This window comes from Penaeus monodon, chromosome 4, assembly GCF_015228065.2.
Source record: "Penaeus monodon isolate SGIC_2016 chromosome 4, NSTDA_Pmon_1, whole genome shotgun sequence".
NCBI lineage: Eukaryota > Metazoa > Arthropoda > Malacostraca > Decapoda > Penaeidae > Penaeus > Penaeus monodon.
Genome location: NC_051389.1, coordinates 41,244,289 through 41,264,288, shown reverse-complemented (window position 1 = coordinate 41,264,288; position 20,000 = coordinate 41,244,289). Strand labels below are relative to the sequence as shown.

The 20,000-nt window shown below is 44.3% G+C and overlaps 1 protein-coding gene across 2 annotated transcripts in view; it reads left to right on the top strand.

Annotated features, from left to right (window-relative positions):
• The first annotated feature begins 17,353 nt into the window (after nucleotides 1-17,353).
• LOC119572215 overlaps nucleotides 17,354-20,000 on the top strand; it is a 24,296-nt gene continuing 21,649 nt past the window's right edge. Inside the window, exons 1-3 of one of the 2 annotated variants that reach the window (XR_005228704.1) lie at nucleotides 17,354-17,414; nucleotides 17,970-18,081; nucleotides 18,406-20,000. The exon at nucleotides 18,406-20,000 is cut by the window's right edge and continues 970 nt beyond it. Coding sequence is in view for 1 of the 2 variants with exons in the window: in XM_037919190.1 (XP_037775118.1) it covers nucleotides 18,022-18,081; nucleotides 18,406-20,000 (1,655 nt within the window). In the remaining variant the exon portion in view is untranslated. The remainder of the gene's footprint in view (nucleotides 17,415-17,969; nucleotides 18,082-18,405) is intronic. The other variant, XM_037919190.1, reaches the window with a different exon arrangement.

The following is a 20,000-nucleotide window of genomic DNA, read 5'->3' as shown; positions in this document are numbered from 1 at the left end:
GAGTTCACCTCTGATGCCAGCCAGACCCGCGGCCCGAGTGCGCATGCGCGGCCCGGCAGCGATTGGCGGGTTTTCTTGCCTTACATTTTGCGATATGAACGTATGTGTGTATTTGAGTGTGTATGGTTATTTTTTTCTTTCTTACAGATGTAATATTTCCATTTAATGTTTTCTTTACATTTCCTCCTTATCCGAAAAGGAGTTTGCGTTCGTGACACGAGTGCGTTATTCTCATACTGTTTGCTTTCGTCTTCTTACTTCTTCCTATCATCATTCGCCTTTTTTCCGCTGATGTAGTTCATTGTTAGACCGCCGCATCTATGATGTCCAGAGGGCTAGATGCCAACGTGGGTCGTGCCTCAAAGGGGATTCTGAATTTTTGCGGGCCCCCTTGCATGCTTTTGGCCCGTCTCACGTGGCCCTGTGGGCGGACAAGAAGGGGTGAGAAAAAACATAAGCATATATATTTACCAGAATTTAATTACAGGGAATTTCGCACTGATCAAGATTTAGTTACTGTTTACAGGAACAGGAAACATTATTGCCGTCCAAACAATAATTACTTTAAATATGGTGATGCTTATGATCATTTCATTAGTTTATAAAAAAAAAAATATATACCCCTTGGGATATTAACAGCAACTGCCTATGGTGTCTTGGTGTGTGTCCATGTGACCAGGAAGAAACAAACGCATTCCTGGCTGTCTCGAAGGTCACCCTCAGCTCTGCCCTTAAACCACCTTCGCCCACCATACCTCACTTACTATGGATGAACCTTTACCTCACCATCACAAGTAGTCCTCTCTGTACTTTTTTTGGGTCTCTTTTCGTGGCCGGGAAAGCGTGATGAAAAACCCTTATATGATAAAAAAGAAAGGGTTTTAGAAAACATGTAAACACAGTATGTTTACAATGCTAGGGAACGTCACTCACAGCGCCAAGCAGCGGGTGCTCACTCCACGATGTAATGGAAACCCACGCAAAGCTAAGGCGTAAATCCACTCGCAAATTCAAGATGCATCCCGAAATCATGCGCTTGTTTCCGTAGACTTTCTCTCCATGAAACCATTGATCCGTCCTCTCTCAGCTGCGCTACATCGAACACACGCACTCACGCACGAATACTCTCGTTGAATCGCTTACACATACGCAATACAGTCTCTCTCTCTCTCTCTCTCTCTCTCCCTCTCTCTCTCTCTCTCTCTCTCTCTCTCTCTCTCTCTCTCTCTCTCTCTCTCTCTCTCTCTCTCTCCCGTCTCTCTCTCTCTCTCTCTTTCTCTCTCTCTCTCTCTCTCTCCCCCCTCTCTCTCTCTCCCCCCCTCTACCCTCTTTCCTACACTCCTCTCTTCCCCCTCCCCCTCCCCCTCTCTCTCTCTCCCCCCCCCTTCCCCCCTCTCCGTCTCTCTTTTCTTTCTCCCCCCCTTTTCCCCTCTTCCCCCCCCCTTCCCCCCCTCTTTTTCCCCCTCCCCCCCTCTCTCCTTTCCTCTCCCCCCCCCCCCCTCTCTCTCTCTCTCCCCTCTTTTTCTCCTCCTCCTCTCTCTCCCTCTCACTCTCTTTCTCTCTCTCTCCCCTCCCCCCCTCTCTCCCTTTCCCTCCCCCCCCCCCCCCCCCCCCCCCCTCTCCCTCCCCCCTCTCTCCTTTCCCTCTCCCCCCCCCCTTCTCTCCGTCTCTCTCTCTCTCTCTCTCTCTGTTTCATTATAAAAATATTAATTCAACGTTACTTTGCGATTCCCCTAACGAATGAAGTTAATATTTTAGTACTAAAATGAGTCTCAATTATTCTAATTGTTAAATAGCTCTATTAGGTTCGGAACATTACCTATTGGAGAATCAGACATTTTCTCTCTCCCTCTCTCTCTCCTTTTCCTTGTCCCCTCTCTCTTTATCTCTCTCTGCCCTTTTCTTTCTCTTTCTCTCCCAATCTTTCTTTCTCTTTTTGGTTTTCTGTTTTCCCTTTTCCTTTCCAAAGAAAAGAAAGAAAAAGATCATCACATTACGCGAACTTTCTAAAATAGGCTTCGGGGTAAAGTCCCTGCGTGTCTGAGAGTGTGTACTCCATGTACTTGCAAAGCGAAGGTACTCGTATGTCTCCTCTTCACTTAACGAGTTATTCTTTCGTTTAATCAATGTTTATTCCAAGTGATAGCGGTATAAACGACGCACTTATCATACCAGGAAAGCCTTTTCTCTCCTGATAATCTCTCTTGTGTGCCACACCCACGCCAAAACCCTGTCAAACCCGAAAATAGACAGGCTGATGGTAGATGCTTTTAAATTCAACTTAAAAACATACATAAATACAAAACTAAACACAGACCACACACACACACACAAAAAAAAAATATAAAAATATAATTTTATTTTATAGATTTATATTTTATATATATTATATAAGATAAAAATAAAAATATATATAATATATATTAAAATTTTTGAAACACACACACAACAACAAAAAAATATATTAAATATAATATATATTATAAATAATATATTATATTTGTGTGTGTGTGGTGTGTGTGGTTTTGTGTGTTTTGTGTGTTTTGTGTGTTGTGGGGGTGTGTGTTGTGGGTTTTTGTGTGGTGGTGTTGTGGGGTGTTTTGTGTGTGTGTGTGTTGTGTTGTGTGTGTTTTGTGTGTGTGTGTGTGTGTGTGTGGTGCTACACACATACACCCTACACAAAAATTAGTATACATACACACACCTCACACACACAAACCACACCCACACACACACAACACCAGAAAAACACACCCCACACAGACCACCAACACACAACACACACAACACACCAATTACATCTACTTCTAACATATGTGTATATACACTACATACTACATAAAACTCATACAATATAATAATAATATTATATATATATATATTTTATATTATATATATTATTATTATTTTATTTATATTATGTATATATACATAAAAACAAAATACACACACCACAAAACAAACCAACACACACAAAAACCCCACACACACACCACACACAAACCCCCACCACACCAAACAAAACCCCACACCCACACCAAAACATATATATATAAGGGTATAAAATATATAAATATATATTTTTAATATTATAAAAATATATTATATATATAGATATTATTAATATATATATTTTTTTATTAAAAGATATAATTTATTATATTTAAAATAGATAATATTATTTATATATATTTATGTATGTTTTGGATGGGGTATTTTATCACACACCCCACACCAAAACACACACCCAAAAAACACACACACAACCCACAAATAATATATATATTTATCTTAAAATATAAATATATTAAATATAATTTTGATATTATATATGGGGGTGGGTTTTGTGTTTGTGTTTTTGTGGGGTGGGGTGGTGTGGGGTGTGTGGGGTGTGGGGGTGTGGGGTTTTTATGTGTGTGGGGTGTGTGGGGGGGTGTGGTGTGTTTGTGTGTGTGTGTTGTGGGGGTGTGGTTTTGTGGTGTGCAATGTGGGGTGTTATTTTTATAATATATATATAATATATATAATATATATATATTTTTTTTTCTTTTTATAACAACAAACCCCCACAAAACACAAAAAAAATTTTATTAAAATATTTTTAATATTTTCAAAAAAAAAAATAATAGATATATTTTTGGGGGGTGTTTTTGGTTTGTGTGTGTGTGTGGTTGTTTTTAATTTTTATAGAATTAAAATAATTAAAATATAAAAATAATATATATATTTTATATTATATAAAAATCATCAATTTAAAATCAAGGGGCTAAAAGCCGACGGGGCGCATGGAGGAACCAAAACCCCTTTTCCCTTTCCCGCCACCCAGGGATCCCGAGGGGGGAGTCTCCCGGGGGGCACACGGGCCCTCCCCTAATTTCCCCGCGACCCGGTCTCGTCGAGCTGCCCAAAACCCTGATCTCCTAGGGGGCGTCCCACAGGGCCCCCTCCCACCCAGGGTTGGGCTCGGGGAAAAGAAAAAAACAACCTGGGTGGGGGGAGGGGGCGGGCCTAAGGGGGGGGGGCGAAAACCTTTTGGTGGGCCCCCTATAGCCCGAGTTTTGGGGATCCCGGATTATGCAAGTAAAAGGGCCCATGCCTCTCCAAAGGGGTAAAAACCCCCGGGGGCACTTTGGGCCTCCCAAAGTAACCCCCTTTATCCGGGGAAAAAGGGAAATTGTTACCAAAAAGGCATTTTAAGGGGAGCCCCCAACATGGATGCCCTCCAGGGGTTTTTTTTCCCTAAGCAAAAAAAAGGGAAGTACAAGCCTTGGGAAACACGCAGCTTGGTCCCTTCGCAAAAGGTACCGGGAATCTCCAAAACGCTCTTTTTTGGGGGTCAAAATTCATGGGGGTCCAATGGGTTGCCCAAAAAACCCAATCCGTCTACGACTTCCCGGGCTGACAACCCCGAGATAGGGGCTTTTCCACCAAGGATGGTTTTAAAATTTCTTGGGCTTCAACTTCCTCGGGCCCCAAGCATTGGGTCGACTGAAAAGGGTTTCCCCCAACAGGCCCCCAAAGTCCTGGAAACTTGGGCTTGGTCCGGGACCCCCTAGGGGCCAGGGGCTTTTGCCTCAAAATTTCAAAAAGCATCAAGAGCCCCCCCACAAAGTTAACTCCAAAGGGTCAGATAGGATGGGGGGAAAATCGTCGGCAAAAAATCCCGATCCAAAACTTTAAAATTTTGCCAAATGTTGGCTTTCCCCAAATGGTTTGGCTAGTTTGCTTTTCCCATTATCCCGTCCATCAAGTGTTGAAAAAATGGGGGGCAAGGGGAAAACAGCCTTGCCTCCCCCCTGAATTTAAAAAGGGGAAAAAATTCGACATCCCCCCCCACCCCTTTACAGCACTTTCAGTACCAGTATAAAGGCTTCTATCAGGGGGCCAATTTTCTTGTCGGAATTTCCCCCGGCCTCAGGAATTTTCCCTTAGCGAAATTGATGGGACCGAGTCCAAAAAGCCTTTTGAGGTCGTGTTTGGGTGCAAACAAACCCCCGACCAAAATCAAGAAAGGGGTTCCACAATTTTCTCGAAGGTAGTTTAAAGGTTTTATTTTTGGGTTGCCCCGGGGGTTTAAAACCCCGGGGCTGCTCCCTTTTCTGGTGCCTCCCTTTGGTTTGGGTTTCGGTCCGTTTTTTAGAAAAAATGTGGGCGAGAAAACCGCCCGGGATGTGACAGTGTAATTCCACGGGAGTTGCTACAGTCCCCCCCGAAACCCCCTTTCCCCCCCTTTCCCGAGAAGGGGGTAAACCCCGCCCCTCAGCATTTTAGGGGAATGGTACCAGGGCTGCCAAAAGGCAAAGGCCCCCAAACAAAAGGTTCACCCCCACCTTTAGCAGTTCAGCAGGGATATCAATAAAATTTCCTGCAGCTTTCCACTCTTCAGCTTTGGAAATTTGCCCGCCTAACCTCTGTTAGGGTTTTGGAGGTTCCCCGCTTTATGGGTGGGGCCGGCACAGGCAAATGCACATCGCTTTATCCCAAACTAAAATGTTGGGGGGGTCCCCCCCCGGTTTCAAATGTTTAAAAAACTCAGCCCCCAAAGTTTTTCCGGGAACCCCCAACAAAGATCTGAATGATCCTCCAGCCGGGTGGGTCGGACGCAGTCATCTGTTGAGGGGGGTTAGGGTTCAGTTTTTTCAGGGCTTGGTTTGGCAGGGCGAAGGTTTTATTTACCAAAAAAATGGCCTTCAACCCCCTCAGCAAGATTTCCGGTAGACTGTTTATTGTCCCTTTCAGCAGTTTTCCGAGCCCCCCGCACCATGGAAAACGAAAATTGATTTTTATTTGCCGAGCCTTTTCCCACACGCTACAGTGGCCCCCTAATGTTCCCGGGAAAATGGGATTCTGCCTTTTTTCCCTTTGGGGGGTACGCCAATGGGATCCTGAAACTGCTTTGAGGGGTTTTCGCGCTTTTTGGAAATCCCCCAGAAGGGGAAAATGGGTCCGTCAGGGCCCCGGGTTTTTGTGAATCGGGCAGAGAAATGCCGTTGGGGAACCCACGGGCCAAAACTCCTTTCCCCCCCTTAGTCTGTTTCCCAAATGGAAAAAACCCTTGGGTGGCCAAATGGAGGGACGGGGAAATTTTTGAAGTGGAAACCCCCAGGGTAGCCAAAAACAGGGCCCATGGTCGGTGCCACAGAAAAAATCAGCACTCCGGTAAAAAACCCGCAAATTTTTGGGGGGAACCTCCATCGCCCTGCGGCAAGAAGGGTCGATTCCTTGGCCACATTTTTCCCGTATCGCTTTTCCCCAAATCCAGCCCATGCGAGTTTGGGCGCTGGTTTTTTTCCAGGACCAGAGATCCTCATTTTCTGGAAAAAAAAATATATATAATTTTTATTATTATATTAGAAAATATATATATATATATAAAAATATATATTTGTTGGGGGTGTGGGTTGGGGGTTTGTGGGGGTTTTGTGGGGTGTGGGTGGGGTGGGGGGTGTGTGGTGGTGTGTTTGTGTGGGTTTTTGGGGGAAACAAAAGCACAACACCCTACACAAAAACCCCGGGCCCCACAGGCACTATAATAAAAAATATACATAAAATATATATATAGATATGAAAAATAAAATATATATTAAAATAAAAATATAAAATTTTATGTTTTATATTTTATTTATATATATAAAAATTTTAATATATATATATTTTATATATAAAATAAAATATTATAATTTTTATTATATAAAAAGCCCATTTCACGCACACACACATTAAAAAACCCCCAAAAACCCCCCCTACCCACACAACACAAACGGGACACACAAAAACCAAAACCCCCACACACACACACACCCAAATATAAAATAATATATATATAAATATATAAAATATTTTAAAAATAATTAAAATATAAAAATATATATATATATATATATATGTAAAAAAATATATAAAAAAAAATATATATAAAATTAAACTAGGGGTTTTGTGGGGTGGGGGGTTTGGGTGGGTTTTGGGGGGGGGGGTTTTGGGTTTTGGGTTGTGTGTGTGTGTGGGTGGGGATGTGTGGGGTGTGTGTTGTGTTGTTGTTTTTATTATAATATATTATATGATATAATATAATATAATAAAATATATATTCCCCACATATGTTTTTGTATATAATTTTGTGTGTTGTGTGTGTGTGTGTGGGTGTGTGGGTTTTGTGTGGGTGTGGTGTGGTTGGTTGTTTTGTGTGTGGTTTTTTGTTTGTTTTGTGGGGTTTTGGGGCCGGCGCGCGCGGTATGGGGGTTTTTGTGTGGGTTTTTGGGGGGTGCGTGTTTGTGTATTGTGGGGTTTGGCATGTGCGTGTGCGTGTTCCCTGTGTGTAGTGGTGTGTGTGTACGTGTGGGTGTGGGGTAACTTTTGTTTGTTTGTAGGGTGTGTGGTGTTTTTGGGGTGGTGTTGGGTGTGTTGTGGTGTGTGTGTTGGGGGGGTGTGTGTGTTTTTGGTGTGTGGGGTTGGGGTTGGTTTTTGTTGTGTGTGGTGTGTGGTTTTGTGTTTTTTTGTTTTGTGGGGGTTTTGGTTTTGTGTTGGGGTGTGTGGTTGTGGGGTTGTGTGGGTGTGTGTGGTGTTGGTTGTTTTTTGGAAAAAGGCTGTGGTTTCCCCCTGTTTATTTGCTGTTTGTAAAAATTTTGTTGGGGGAACGGTTTGGGAAAAATGGTGGTTGGGGGTGGGGTAAAAAGGGTTTTGGGGGGTTTTTGAAGGGTGGGGGGGGTGGTGTTTTGGGGTTGTGGTTTGTGTTGTTTTTGGTTGTGGGGTGCCTTGTGCGGGCCCTGTGGTATGGGTTTTGGAGGGTTTTGGGGAGGGGGGGGAGAGGGGGGGGGGGGGGTGGGGGTGGGGGGGGGGGGGGGAAAAAACGGGCCGGGGCGGTGGAGGGGGGGAGGGGGGGAAAGGGGGGAGGAGGGGGGGGGGGGGGGGGTGGTGGGGGGGGGGGGGGGGGGGGTTTTTTGGAAAAGGGGAAAAATTTTGGGGGAAAAAGGGTATTGTTAATTTTAAAACCCCCCAAATTTTAACCAAACCGATGGTTCCCAAGACCAAAAAACCGGCAACCTTGGAGGGACAAAAATTTTTGGGAAAGCTTTTTTGCTTTGGGTTTTCTGCCGTGTAAAAAAGGTTTTTCTAAACTTTTTGGGAAAAAGTAAGGCTTTTGGGTTATATAACTTGGGGTTTTGGTTTACTTCCGGTTTTGGAAATTTTTTTTAAATGGGGGCCCTTTAAAAGGGAATCAAAAAAATGGGGAAATTGTGAAGGGGGGGGGCAAGGAAAAGAGGAGAAGAAAAAGAGAAATGAGCCAGGGAGTGAAAAAGGGGAAAAGGGAGAAAAAGGGGGAAAGCCCGGGAGAAAATGGAAAAGGGAAGGGGTTTAAAAGGGGGTTATACATTTAAAATCCCTTTGGAAAAAAAAGCACCGCCCCGGTTTTTTTGCAAGGGAAAATCAAACCGGGTTTCTTCCACCTTTAAAAATCATTAACTTCTTTTTTGGGTTTTTGTAAAAAAACTTTTTTTAGGATTTGGGAAAAGGGGGTTTGGTAGGCTAAAATTTTGGATTGTTTTTGGGGGCATTTTTGGGGTTTTAAAACTTTTGTTTTCGGTGGGGAAAAGTACTTCTCTAACCAAAAGGTTTTGGAAAAATTTTGGAATTTTGGCAACCTTTAAAGGGACATATTACCCCCGAAAAAGGGGAACCAAAAAACCCCCTTTGGGGAAACCAAAAGGGAAATGTTGTGTATGGGGGAAAGAATTTGAAAGTTCGGGATGGGTTTTTTTCCGGGGAAAATTTTTAAAAAGGAAACCTGGGGAAGAAACAATGGCGGAAGAAACCCCGGGAAAATTTGGAGGGGAAAAGGGGGAAATTTAATCCCGGGGAAAAAGGTTAATTTCTTTCCCACCAAAAAAAAAAAAAAAAAAAAAAAAAAGGGGGGGGGGGGGGGGGGGGGGGGATTAAAAAATGATTGGTTTTAAAAGGGGGCAAGGGGGGGGGGGTTTTTGGAAAATGGAAAAGGGGGCCGGGGCAACTTCGGGCCCTGTAAAATGAAAAAAAAGGCTTTTAAAATTTGGGGGGGGGGAAAAAAAAAAGGGTTTTTCGCCCGGGCAAAATTTGGGGGCCTGCCGAATTAAAGGGGTCAGACTAAATTTTAAGGAAATTGGGTTGAGGTTGATAAGCGCACCTTTCTGTAAACATGATCAAGCTTATAATGCAAAAAAGGGCGTCACATGTTTTAGGTCACGAGCGGAGGAAGCTAAAAGAACCGACCAAGTGCCAAGATTGTGTTTTAGATTTAAAGGCACAAAAGTCACAAAGACCTTCGACGAAAAGAGAATCCATACGAAAAATCAAAATAAAAACAAGAATACATACTTGCATGCATCGTCGCTGTTGCAAGATCTTAGCAATGTTTGGACGGGGGTGCCAAGTATGTCGGCACGTGACAATTTAAAGCTAGACTAAAAGAAATGTTTTTGCATCTTTAGTATTACGTGTACGTGGCGAAAAAGAGAGAAAAAGGAATCACTGTAAAAATAATTTCATTAAGGTTGTTGAAAAGACGTGATTGTTTTCCTTTTCCATTTTCGTCTCGACTTGGTCTTTCATTTCATCGCTATCGAAGCAAGAGAGTATGGGCCGCTAGTTCCTGACAAAGACGCCTGCTGGAATAATGTTGCACTAATGAGAGAGAGATAGAGAGAGAGAGAGAGAAAGAGAGAGAGAGAGAGAGAGAGAGAGAGAGAGAGAGAGAGAGAGAGAGAGAGAGAGAGAGAGAGAGAGAGAGAGAGAGAGAGAGTGTCAGTGTCTTTTGGTGTCCTACTGCTGACACCAATCTGTCAGAAGGTCCTAGTTGGGAAACGTACGGTCTGGTTGCACTCTTTACTGGAGACGGTAGCGTGGGCGAAGGTTGAAGATGTAAGTGGCCGGCTTGAGCAGAAGTAGATCCAGGCAGCGGGTAGGGCCCGACAGGGTTCCTGAAGTGATGGCCCCCTAGGAGGAGGCAGCATCCAAGTGGGACTGTGACTCGCTGTAGTGTTTGCACAGGTCATGGAAAAGGTCAGAAGTCATGAGCGAAGGGGGCGTGGCCAGGTCAGCACGCCGCCTTAAATGGTCACCCACAGCGGTTAGACGCCGTGACTCTGAAGGCATCTGGCCACTCAGAGATAGATAGAGAGAGAAGGCAAGAACGAAAGAGATCGTAGACCAGAACGAAAAACATAAACAAGGCTAAAGCGTATAAAATACGAAAAATCGAAGAGGCGTCACTTCTAAACACTCCCGACGGCTATCAGCAAACCGACGGAAATCGGCCACCCTTTCCGCGGGTGCATTCGCCGGTGCTCTCGAGTGGCAGGCAGGAGGACCGAGACGCCAAGTGGAAAGTGCTGATTGTTTATTTATAATTTTGCTTATATTTTGGGCAAAGGCTGGTCGTCACCCAAAAAAAATCCTAATCTGCTTTACTGTTTTTCTGCGTTTGTTGAAAAGTGATGGTGAAAATAACCTCAAAACATCTACAATGGGTGTGTATGTGTGTGTGTGTGAAAGAGAAAGAGAAAGAGAAAGAGAGAAATAGAAAGAGAGAGAGAACGAGAAAGAGAAAGAGACCGAGAATGAGAATGAGAAAGAGAAAGGAAGAAAGAATGAAAAAGGAAAGAGAAAGAGAACGAGAAAGAGATAATGAGAAAGACAAAAAGGGAAACAATTCCTTTCCCATGCAAGCTCAGCCTCCTTCCTTCCGCTCCGAAGCAGGTGAAAATTTGAGACTCGAAACCCCGAGCTTCGCGAACCTTCGTCCCTTCCCATAATTCCTGAAAAAGGGAGCAACGGCAAAACCAAAGCAAACGAGTTGGCTCCAAAGCACGTCTATTCTCGACTTTACCTGCCTTAGGTCCCCGGGCGGAGGTACGTGTGAACAGGATTGAGACTCAGAGAGAAAGGAAAATCGTGAAATTGCGCTATTTTCTTGCTGTTATTGTCACGCGTAAAGTTACTTGTTCTACTGTAAATGTTCTTGGAAATTGTTATGATTTGGTGAGAGACATCGTAACTTATAAAAATAGTTAAGGTAAATGAACGATAAAATTAATGATCAGTTATATATTAAACAAGCCAGGGTTATGCAACACAAAATGTGCATGTAAATTTAGTTTGTAAAAAGGAAGCTGTGTTTCTATGTCGCACAACTTTTACATAAAATTCTCTATAAAATTACAACCAGTTTTATACATATTTAACAAAAGGATTTCGCAACATGAGCTTTTGCATTAAAGAAATTTAAGACATTTCTTGAGACAGTCAAGCAACAAACTAGTAAAAGGTTTATGAGGAGCAGTAACAATGAGATTCTTTTCACTATTGCAGTTATTATGAAGGAACTTATGATCCTGAATAATTTATTCATAATTTATTGTGTTATCCGTGGGAAATGTCGCGACTTGATACAAACTGACGCAAAACCTGTTGCATCTAGCACTGGAAATTCTCGTACACACAAGTGTTATAAAAGCAGACTAAATCTCATGAAAAAAAACTTTCGACGAACATCTCGGCTAATGCAAAGGCTTTCTCCTCTTTACATCTGTTTTCTTTTTCCTTTTGTGTCTCCCTCTCCATACATATTCATGCAAATAATTGGAAATTTCCATAAGGTTAGCATGTTTGGAATCAACTTTTGAATTAATTACAAGAAAGGCTTACACTCAGTGACTCCAGAGACCATGCGTATAAAAATCTACAAACTATTTCTAAACTCACATATCCTAGCGACGAAACAAAAGAAGAGAAATGGGAAATATTCTGAGTCATTGTATGCAGTAACATGATCAACATGTCATAATACAATAAAAAAAGAGTGTCATGCAAGTTCTCTGCACCGACTTGCAAACGGCGGGGTGACAAAACGGCTTCACAATCCCGCCACACCTGGTTTTCCGGCTCTGGTGTTGACGACACTGAACTTTTGCTTGTGTGACTGTCAGAACCTGTCGCGGGAATGCAGACCTTACGACGATGCCTGTTTTCTGACTTTCCTGAGGAGAATTGTTTTCTATGTTCATATTCTTCTAATTTAGTTTGCTGCAATGTCAGGATGCAAATAATCATGAGATTTATGGGAATTAAGGATTAAATCTCTCTCTCTCTCTCTTCAAGACTCTCTCTCTCTCTCTCTCTCTCTCTACATTTCTTCTTTCCTATCCCTCTCTCTCGTTTTTCCACACACACACACACACACACACACACACACACACACACACACACACACACACACACACACACACACACACACACACTCCCACGCCAATTAACACATTACATAATGCTTCCATGAGGATTTAATGCATCTCGATAAAATTAGCAAAAAGACGGAAAGTCCACACGACGAAGATACGAAGAGAAAATACTCAAGATCATGCGGGCGAAGAGGACGCGAGTGGGCGTGAGGCAGTGCCAAGTGCGGTTCCTTACTCAACTGGCGGCACGGGATTCGGAGTTTCGTAACTCGAATCTTATAGCTGCTTCGCTCGGCATGATATGTATACTGTGTATGAATATATTATACATATATATATATTGCACATTCACATACACACACACACACACACACACACACACACACACGTATACATACACACGAACACACACCCACACCCACACCCACACACAAACACACACAAACCACACACACACACCACACACACACACACACACACGAAGTCACGGTGTATTTCCGTCCCTTCCACTGGTCTCCTTCCAAGGGCATATGATATTCATTCATTCAGCTTGGAAATAATGAACAGCTGTGAGCGCACACGTTCTCGGTCGAGCCTGCGATCTGAGCGTTGGAACTAATCTCTAAGGCAATAAGTAAATTACCCCGCTTAGAATTCGAAGACTGCGTAAGGAGGTTGAGATAAGAATTTAATCAAGCTGTATCAAATTCGATAACAACTTTGTTCAAAATATATTTATTTTCCTATTTACTTTTGTCTCCATAATTCTCTGCCTTTGCATGAATTGACACGATCTATCTGCTAATATCTGGTGTACCCGGTTACTAAGGATATCTAAGATTACATTTCAGAAATTGTTATCTTATCATAACTACGTAAACTCGAACATCATATTACATAAAAACAATCATGAGATAAACTGCCTTTCGGAATGAAGAAAGTCGTGGATGTGTTTTAAAGCTTCTTTAACTCCGAGTCTCCGCGAAAGATTAGAGAGAACCGAGCGCCAGGCCCGCCAGCACGTCTTGGTTGTCGTTCATCTTGCATCTCATTGTAATAATGTCTAACAGTTCTGATGTCTTGGCAGTCGGCCATTATTTTCGTTGAACAATGAATGGAGATATTTCGGCGATTCTAATACCGTTTTTTTCTGCAGAACGGTTGAACAAGTGCTCCACATTGGTAAAAATCCGTTCAAGAAATTTGACCCTGCAAGTGCTCATATAAACACTCCTACACATTCATATACATACAAACATATGAACGTTTATTCAGAAAAGTAGAATATCTTAACCCATTTGTACCTAAAATTATCTGATTCCGGTATGATAATGGATTTGTGTATATAATACATGAAACTAGTGAATAGGTCCTTCATTTAAGTTTGACATTATGGTGATAACATCTATGACGTTACTTTAAACTGATGCTGTCGAAGTTTGTCATTCATTTTTAAAAGAATATATGTCCTGTATGGAGTTTTTTTTTCTCTTTCTGTCTGTCTGTCCTTCCATCCTTCGGTCTCTACTATCTCTCCCTAACTTTCTCCCGCTCTCTCTTTTGTCTCTTTGTCTGTCTGTCTTTCTCTCTCTTTCTTCTCCCCACCCTCCTTCACTTCTTTCCACCAACCTACTCTCTCCCTCCCTCCCTCTCTCTCTCTCTCTCTCTCTCTCTCTCTCTCTCTCTCTCTCTCTCTCTCTCTCTCTCTCTCTCTCTCTATATATATATATATATATATATATATATATATATATATACACATATACATACATATATATATATATATATATATATATATATATATATATATATATATATATATATATATATATGTGTGTGTGTGTGTGTGTGTGTGTGTGTGTGTGTGCCTGTCTGTGCGCGAACACACACACACACACACACACACACACACACACACACACACACACACACACACACACACACACACACACACACACACACACACACACACATATGTGACTGCCGCGATGGTCCAGTAGTTAGAGCACTGGACTCCGACCCTCGTGGTCTCGAATTCAATCCCCGCCGCGGAAGTCGTAAAAATGCTCGAGCCCGATCTCACGGCAAGAGAACATATTGCCTTGAGAAGTCAAGGTATCGTCGAGGAAGTCGCCGTCGTGGCACAAGTGATAGCACGCCGAACCGCGGTTGATTGGGAGGGGCAAGGAAGCTACTGCCAAATAACCTCTCAATAGTGAATTGCAAGAGGCCTATGTCCTGCAGTAGAATAAATGGCTGTTGAAAAAAATATATGTATATATACGCGCGCGCGCACACACACACACACACACACACACACACACACACACACACACACACACACACACACACACACACACACACCTATCTTTGGTTTTTGTTGCTTTGCACCGTTTCAGAATGGTGAGCAATGCATCACTTTCCGCAGTTCCTTTGCTGTTGTCTTTTTTCTTGATTACGTCTCATCACATAATACTTTCCGAGACACAAGGTCTATAAACTAGTGGAAAAAGTGACATTTCGAAGATGTTACTTACCAAATCCTTTATAACAAAGCTGTGATTCTAACTTCGAAAGTCCAAGCAGCTTCGGTTCAACAACACTACTGTGTACTGTTAGCGAGCTGCTAATGCACTGTAAGTACGTTGCAGCAGTCTGGTTTCCTTTTTTGGTTGTTTACGTACAGTTTTTATCCAAAGTGCTCACTCGTTTTATCCAACTTATATGAAGTGTTATTCCCAATCTTGCCACTCATTCCTTGATGTAAACAATAGCGCATAGGGATGTGAAGCGGCAACACCGTAATAAACGAAACACGTGCCAGACAACGTGGCGCCATATCACCAGGCAGGGTAGCCGTGCATCTTCAGAGAATTCAGCGCAAACAGGAAGTATGATGACTGATTTGGGATTCCTTAGTTAATGAAGGAAGATAGAGACTTGTAATTTTTGTCACGGGGAATGAAATATACTCTCTTGTGGTTCCAAATATGCATAAACACATCTCTTAGATGACCAATCAGTTTATCACATAAACATTGCTAGCTGAGACAATGAACCCGAAGCACGTATTTTTCCCCCGCAAGTCTTAGTTGTTGTTAGCAAACAAGTTCCCAAAGAACCACGTGGTTGGAGCGTGTTCAGGGCAGCGAAGCTCAGCGCCTTGAGTACAAAGAATCCGAGGCATCTAGAGGTGTTCACGTGACGCTTTCACTTGGGGAACACGTGTACCTTTCCCCCTACAGTTTTTGTTGGGTCTGTGTTGTGGTTACTGGCCATTAGCATGCAAGAAGAGTCCTCCAACTCCTGTGTATTCGCAGTAGTTTTTTCTTCGTGAACTGTAAACAGAACTATGAACCAGCATGAATCACTTTAGTTTTTGTTAAAAGAAATGTGAAAAATAAAAAAAACAAAAACAAAAGAATAAACCTTTTGTCGGTATATACAGTACACTCAAATTCAAGTGTGGATATTTCGAGTGCATTTCTGAGTCTTGTCCGCCAGACTATCTTTTTACAGCCGATAACACAGCTGTGGAGGTTAAGGTCAACCTGATAGCATGCTTTGCTGATATTTTTCAAACATTTCCCTTCGTTCCTCCAGTAGATCAGTTTATGAATATTTTCAAACGCTAGATATTCCACGTCTGTAAAATGAGTTGTGCTTTGGAATGGGTATTTCAAAGATCCGCGACTTCACTTCATAACGTTCAGCAACACTTAATAAATTGGCGTTTAGACACGAGCGCAGAGCTAGTGTCGCACATCTGCCTCCCACTGCCAAAAATCTAGGCTTAGCTACCACGCACCGAGGACGCGAGTGATGTTAATTTCTTGAAAAGCGGCGATTAGGCTGTTTGGACACGGCCTTCGTCGGAATCAATGAGCGTTGCCACTCCGTGATGCAGGATATTATATATACATGTGTGTGTGTGTGTGTGTGTGTGTGTGTGTGTGTGTGTGTGTGTGTGTGTGTGTGTGTGTGTGTGTGTGTGTGTGTGTGTGTGTGTGTGTGTGTGTGTGTGTGTTGTTGTGTGGTGTTGTGTGTGTGTGTTGTTGTGTGTGTGTGTGTGTTTGTGTGTGTGTGTGTGTGTGTGTGTGTGTGTGTGTGTGTGTGTGAGAGAGAGAGAGAGAGAGAGAGAGAGAGAGAGAGAGAGAGAGAGAGAGAGAGAGAGAGGGGGAAAGTGAGAGAGAGAGAGAGAGAGAGAGAGAGAAAGTGAGAGAGAGAGAGAAGAGAGCGAGAGCGAAAACGAGAGCGAGAGCGAGAGGAAGAGTGATAGTGATAGTGAGAGTGTGAGTGTGAGAGTGAGAGTGAGTGCAAGTGTGAGAGTGATTGTGAGAGTGAGTGAAAGAGAGAGAGAGAGAGAGAGAGAGAGAGAGAGAGAGAATGAGAGCGAGAATGAGAACGAGAATGAGAGCGAGAGCGAGAGCGAAAACGAGAGCGAGAGCGAGAGCGAGAGTGAGAGTGAGACTGTGAATGTGAGGGTGAGAGTGAGTGTAAGTGTGAAAGGCTAATGAGAGAGAGAGAGAGAGAGAGAGAGAGAGAGAGAGAGAGAGAGAGAGAGAGAGAGAGAGAGAGAGAGAGAGAGAGAGAGAGAGAGAGTGAGAAAGAGAGTGAGAGAGAGAGAGAGAGCGTTAGAGGAAAACACGTAGTAAACAGACAGGCACACATGCGGGTCAGAGCATTTATCTAGGCTGCAAGCGAACGTGCGCCGCGACACGTTGAACGTTTGTCTGCCTCCCGGGCGTGAACTCGAGCAGTTACGCCACTGCGCTGGATCCATGTGTTTAGATGTTATTAGACAGCCTGTTACATTCATGAATATAGTTTATTAATTGAACTACATGAACTTATGTTAGGAATATGTACATGTTCCTAAATAGCGTGTAAGAAAGTTACGAAAACACGCAAGAAACATGCTACTCTTTGGCCATATACAGACTTCCTTGCTGATTAATCCTCAAGGTCATTTAGGACGGCACCCGCTGCGTTTTACATAGTTGGTGATCATGCTTTTTTTATTTATCTCATTTTAATTCATTTTTTTAAAGAGATGGTATAAATGAAGCAAAACTTAATTTCTTTTCTGTCAGGGAATTCACACCCTCTGCTTGGTTTCAGATCCCGAGATGAAGAAGCAAGGAGGGATGTGAACGCGGTGCTTCTCACGTGTTACCGGAGGGCGTCGCCGAAGTCTCACTACAGGTACTTCGTCATTTATACGTGTTAGATGTTTGGTTCACTTTTCATGTTTCCTCAATTAAGATATTTCTTCTTACCTGATAACACTAATACATGTAAATTTTATTTCATACCTCGCGTGTAAAAATACGTATGTATTAATTCATCTACACATATAGCACTTGTTTTTTAAGCACATTATTCTTTATAGATTCTGTGGTTTGTGTGTTAATTGTTTACACTATGGTCTTATAAACAAATCAGGAATAAACTGCCCTTTTTACTAAATTACCCACTTTATCACATTCTTGGCAACCATTCACTTTAAATCGGTGTCTTCGTAGAAATATGAATACTTCATTAAATAATATTATGCAAGACATCAGAATAAATGCAAAGGTCAACTCGCGGGTCAGAGAATGCGGTCCCGGCGAAGCCAGACTCAAGGTCACCAAACGTTGCTACGCACAGCGTCCGTGGCCGCCCGCCCGCCAGGAGCAGGCGGTGCCAAGCTAGACCGCAGTCTCTGTCACGGCCGTTCTCTCACGTCCTAAATCCTCATCCATCTCTACTCACTAGACTAGTGTGGGTGAAAGCATGACCTGCAGGAGGTGCTGCAGGAGGAGGAGGGATGACTGTGTTACATGGTGTTCAGGGGCACCAGGTGGAGGTGGAGGATGCAGGTGAACAGGTGAGTATGGCGAGGGAGGGCCATGCCATGGGAAGCTGAGGAGGGGCAATTGATTCCAGTAATGATCATCGAGGTTCTTTCATTTTCCATTCTCGCTTTCGAGACGCCACACAATCATATCTAATACGTCATTAGTTGCAGCAGATAACTTCATTTCCCTAAGAACTTTTTTTTTGTCATTTTCACCCAGCAGCACTTTACACATTACAGCTTTGACCTTTGTCCGTGACCTTTCTTCCGTGACCAAAGCTAGGCGGGCGGGCATCGGGGGCAGGGTAAGGGCTGGTGGCTCAGGTAATCGTAACAACGCTATATTTATCGCAGGTGGAAGGGAGCGCGCACGTGACGTACTGCCTGACGCCAGCGGAGGGGGCGGGGCCATCGTCTGGCAGGGTGGAGCCAGAGCCGGAGGAGCGAGAGCGTGCCCCGTCTACCTCCGTCGTTGCACACTGCTGTAACGCCGTTGCCATCTGGTGCGATGCCCCTACGACCGCCGCCTACGCGCTCATAGGCCTATCGCGATGCTGGTGGCAGTATACGGTGACGTCATCCTCAGCGGGAGACAACATGGGTGACGCAATGCAAGAAGGCGTGGCGGCTGAGATAAAGGGCGGGGCCAAACCTGGGGTTACCGAGGTCGGTTGGCCTCTACCATGCAGTCTGTCCTCTCTTCTCGCCATGAACTGCCGGGCCCGGGCGGAGGGCCTCGCTCGCCGCCTGCAAACAAGCCTTCGCGTGGGGTCAGGAGGCTCGGTGGCCCTCGAGCAGACGTCCTTGGTGACGCCGGGCCCGGAGGACCACTATGCGTCCATGGAGTGCCGCCATGCCTCGCTGGACGACCCCCAGTTGGACCCGGTGGACGACCCGAACCTCCGCCCCATTCACGTGGTGACGTCAGAGCCCTCCCTACGTCTCTGCCTCCCGTCCCCGCCCGCATTGCCCAACGTGGCTGAGCAGGACTCGGACGTCTATTATGACTTCGACCTTGCCAGCCCGGAAGACGCACCTGAGGATGAGGAAAAGGAATGCGATAACGTGATAAAAAGATACGAGAGACCCGAGAGCGGATGCGCAACTTCTGTCACTTCGCCTGTTATGTTTGACGACGAGTGCGAGGACGAGGGCGAAGAGAAGCGAAAGGATCAAGAGGAACACACTCGCTCGCCGGAGGCCAACATGTGCACCTCGGAGGCCGAACTCCGCGTCATGAGGCAAATACTGACGTCCGCCTCCCTGACGGACGTCCTCTCGCCGACGGACAGGATGGCAGAGACAGATGCCAAAGCCATGTGTGATGATTCCAGCAGATACCAAAGTGCAAACGGCACAGAAAAGTGCGTGTGTGGGGCATGCCGCTTCGATGACGAGCGCGAGTGTGGGTGTTCCTCGGGGCACCTGGAGACCCATTACATTGTAACTCACACGTGGGGAGAGCCAGAAGAATCGTGTGCAGATGAGATCCCAGAGGGCGCTGCTATGCCTGGAGACAGTTACGTCTCGCTATCAATGCAAGGAACATCGCCAGTAGCCAACACAGACCCACGTTGGTGCCACCCCGGGTCGGGCACTCTGCCGGCAGTGCCATATCCACCAGCTGATCAACGCGCGGTGGACAAAACAAACATAGGCAGTGGCGACAGTGATGGTGCTGGATGGGACAGATATGATGCAAGGAGTGATATGTATAGACACAGTGATGCGGTAATGATCAAGGATAAGGGATGGGACAAAGGCAAGAGAGATCAGGGCAAAGATGTGTTGGGCGACGGGGAAGGGAACACCGTGTACTTTGCGGAGGTTACAGTGACACAGTTCAGTGGTGAAGGTGGAACCGTGTGCAGTGATGGTGATCTAGAACACAAAGCAGATACTGACACTGAAGGGAAAATAATCCTGCAAACCGCCTCAGAAACTGCCAG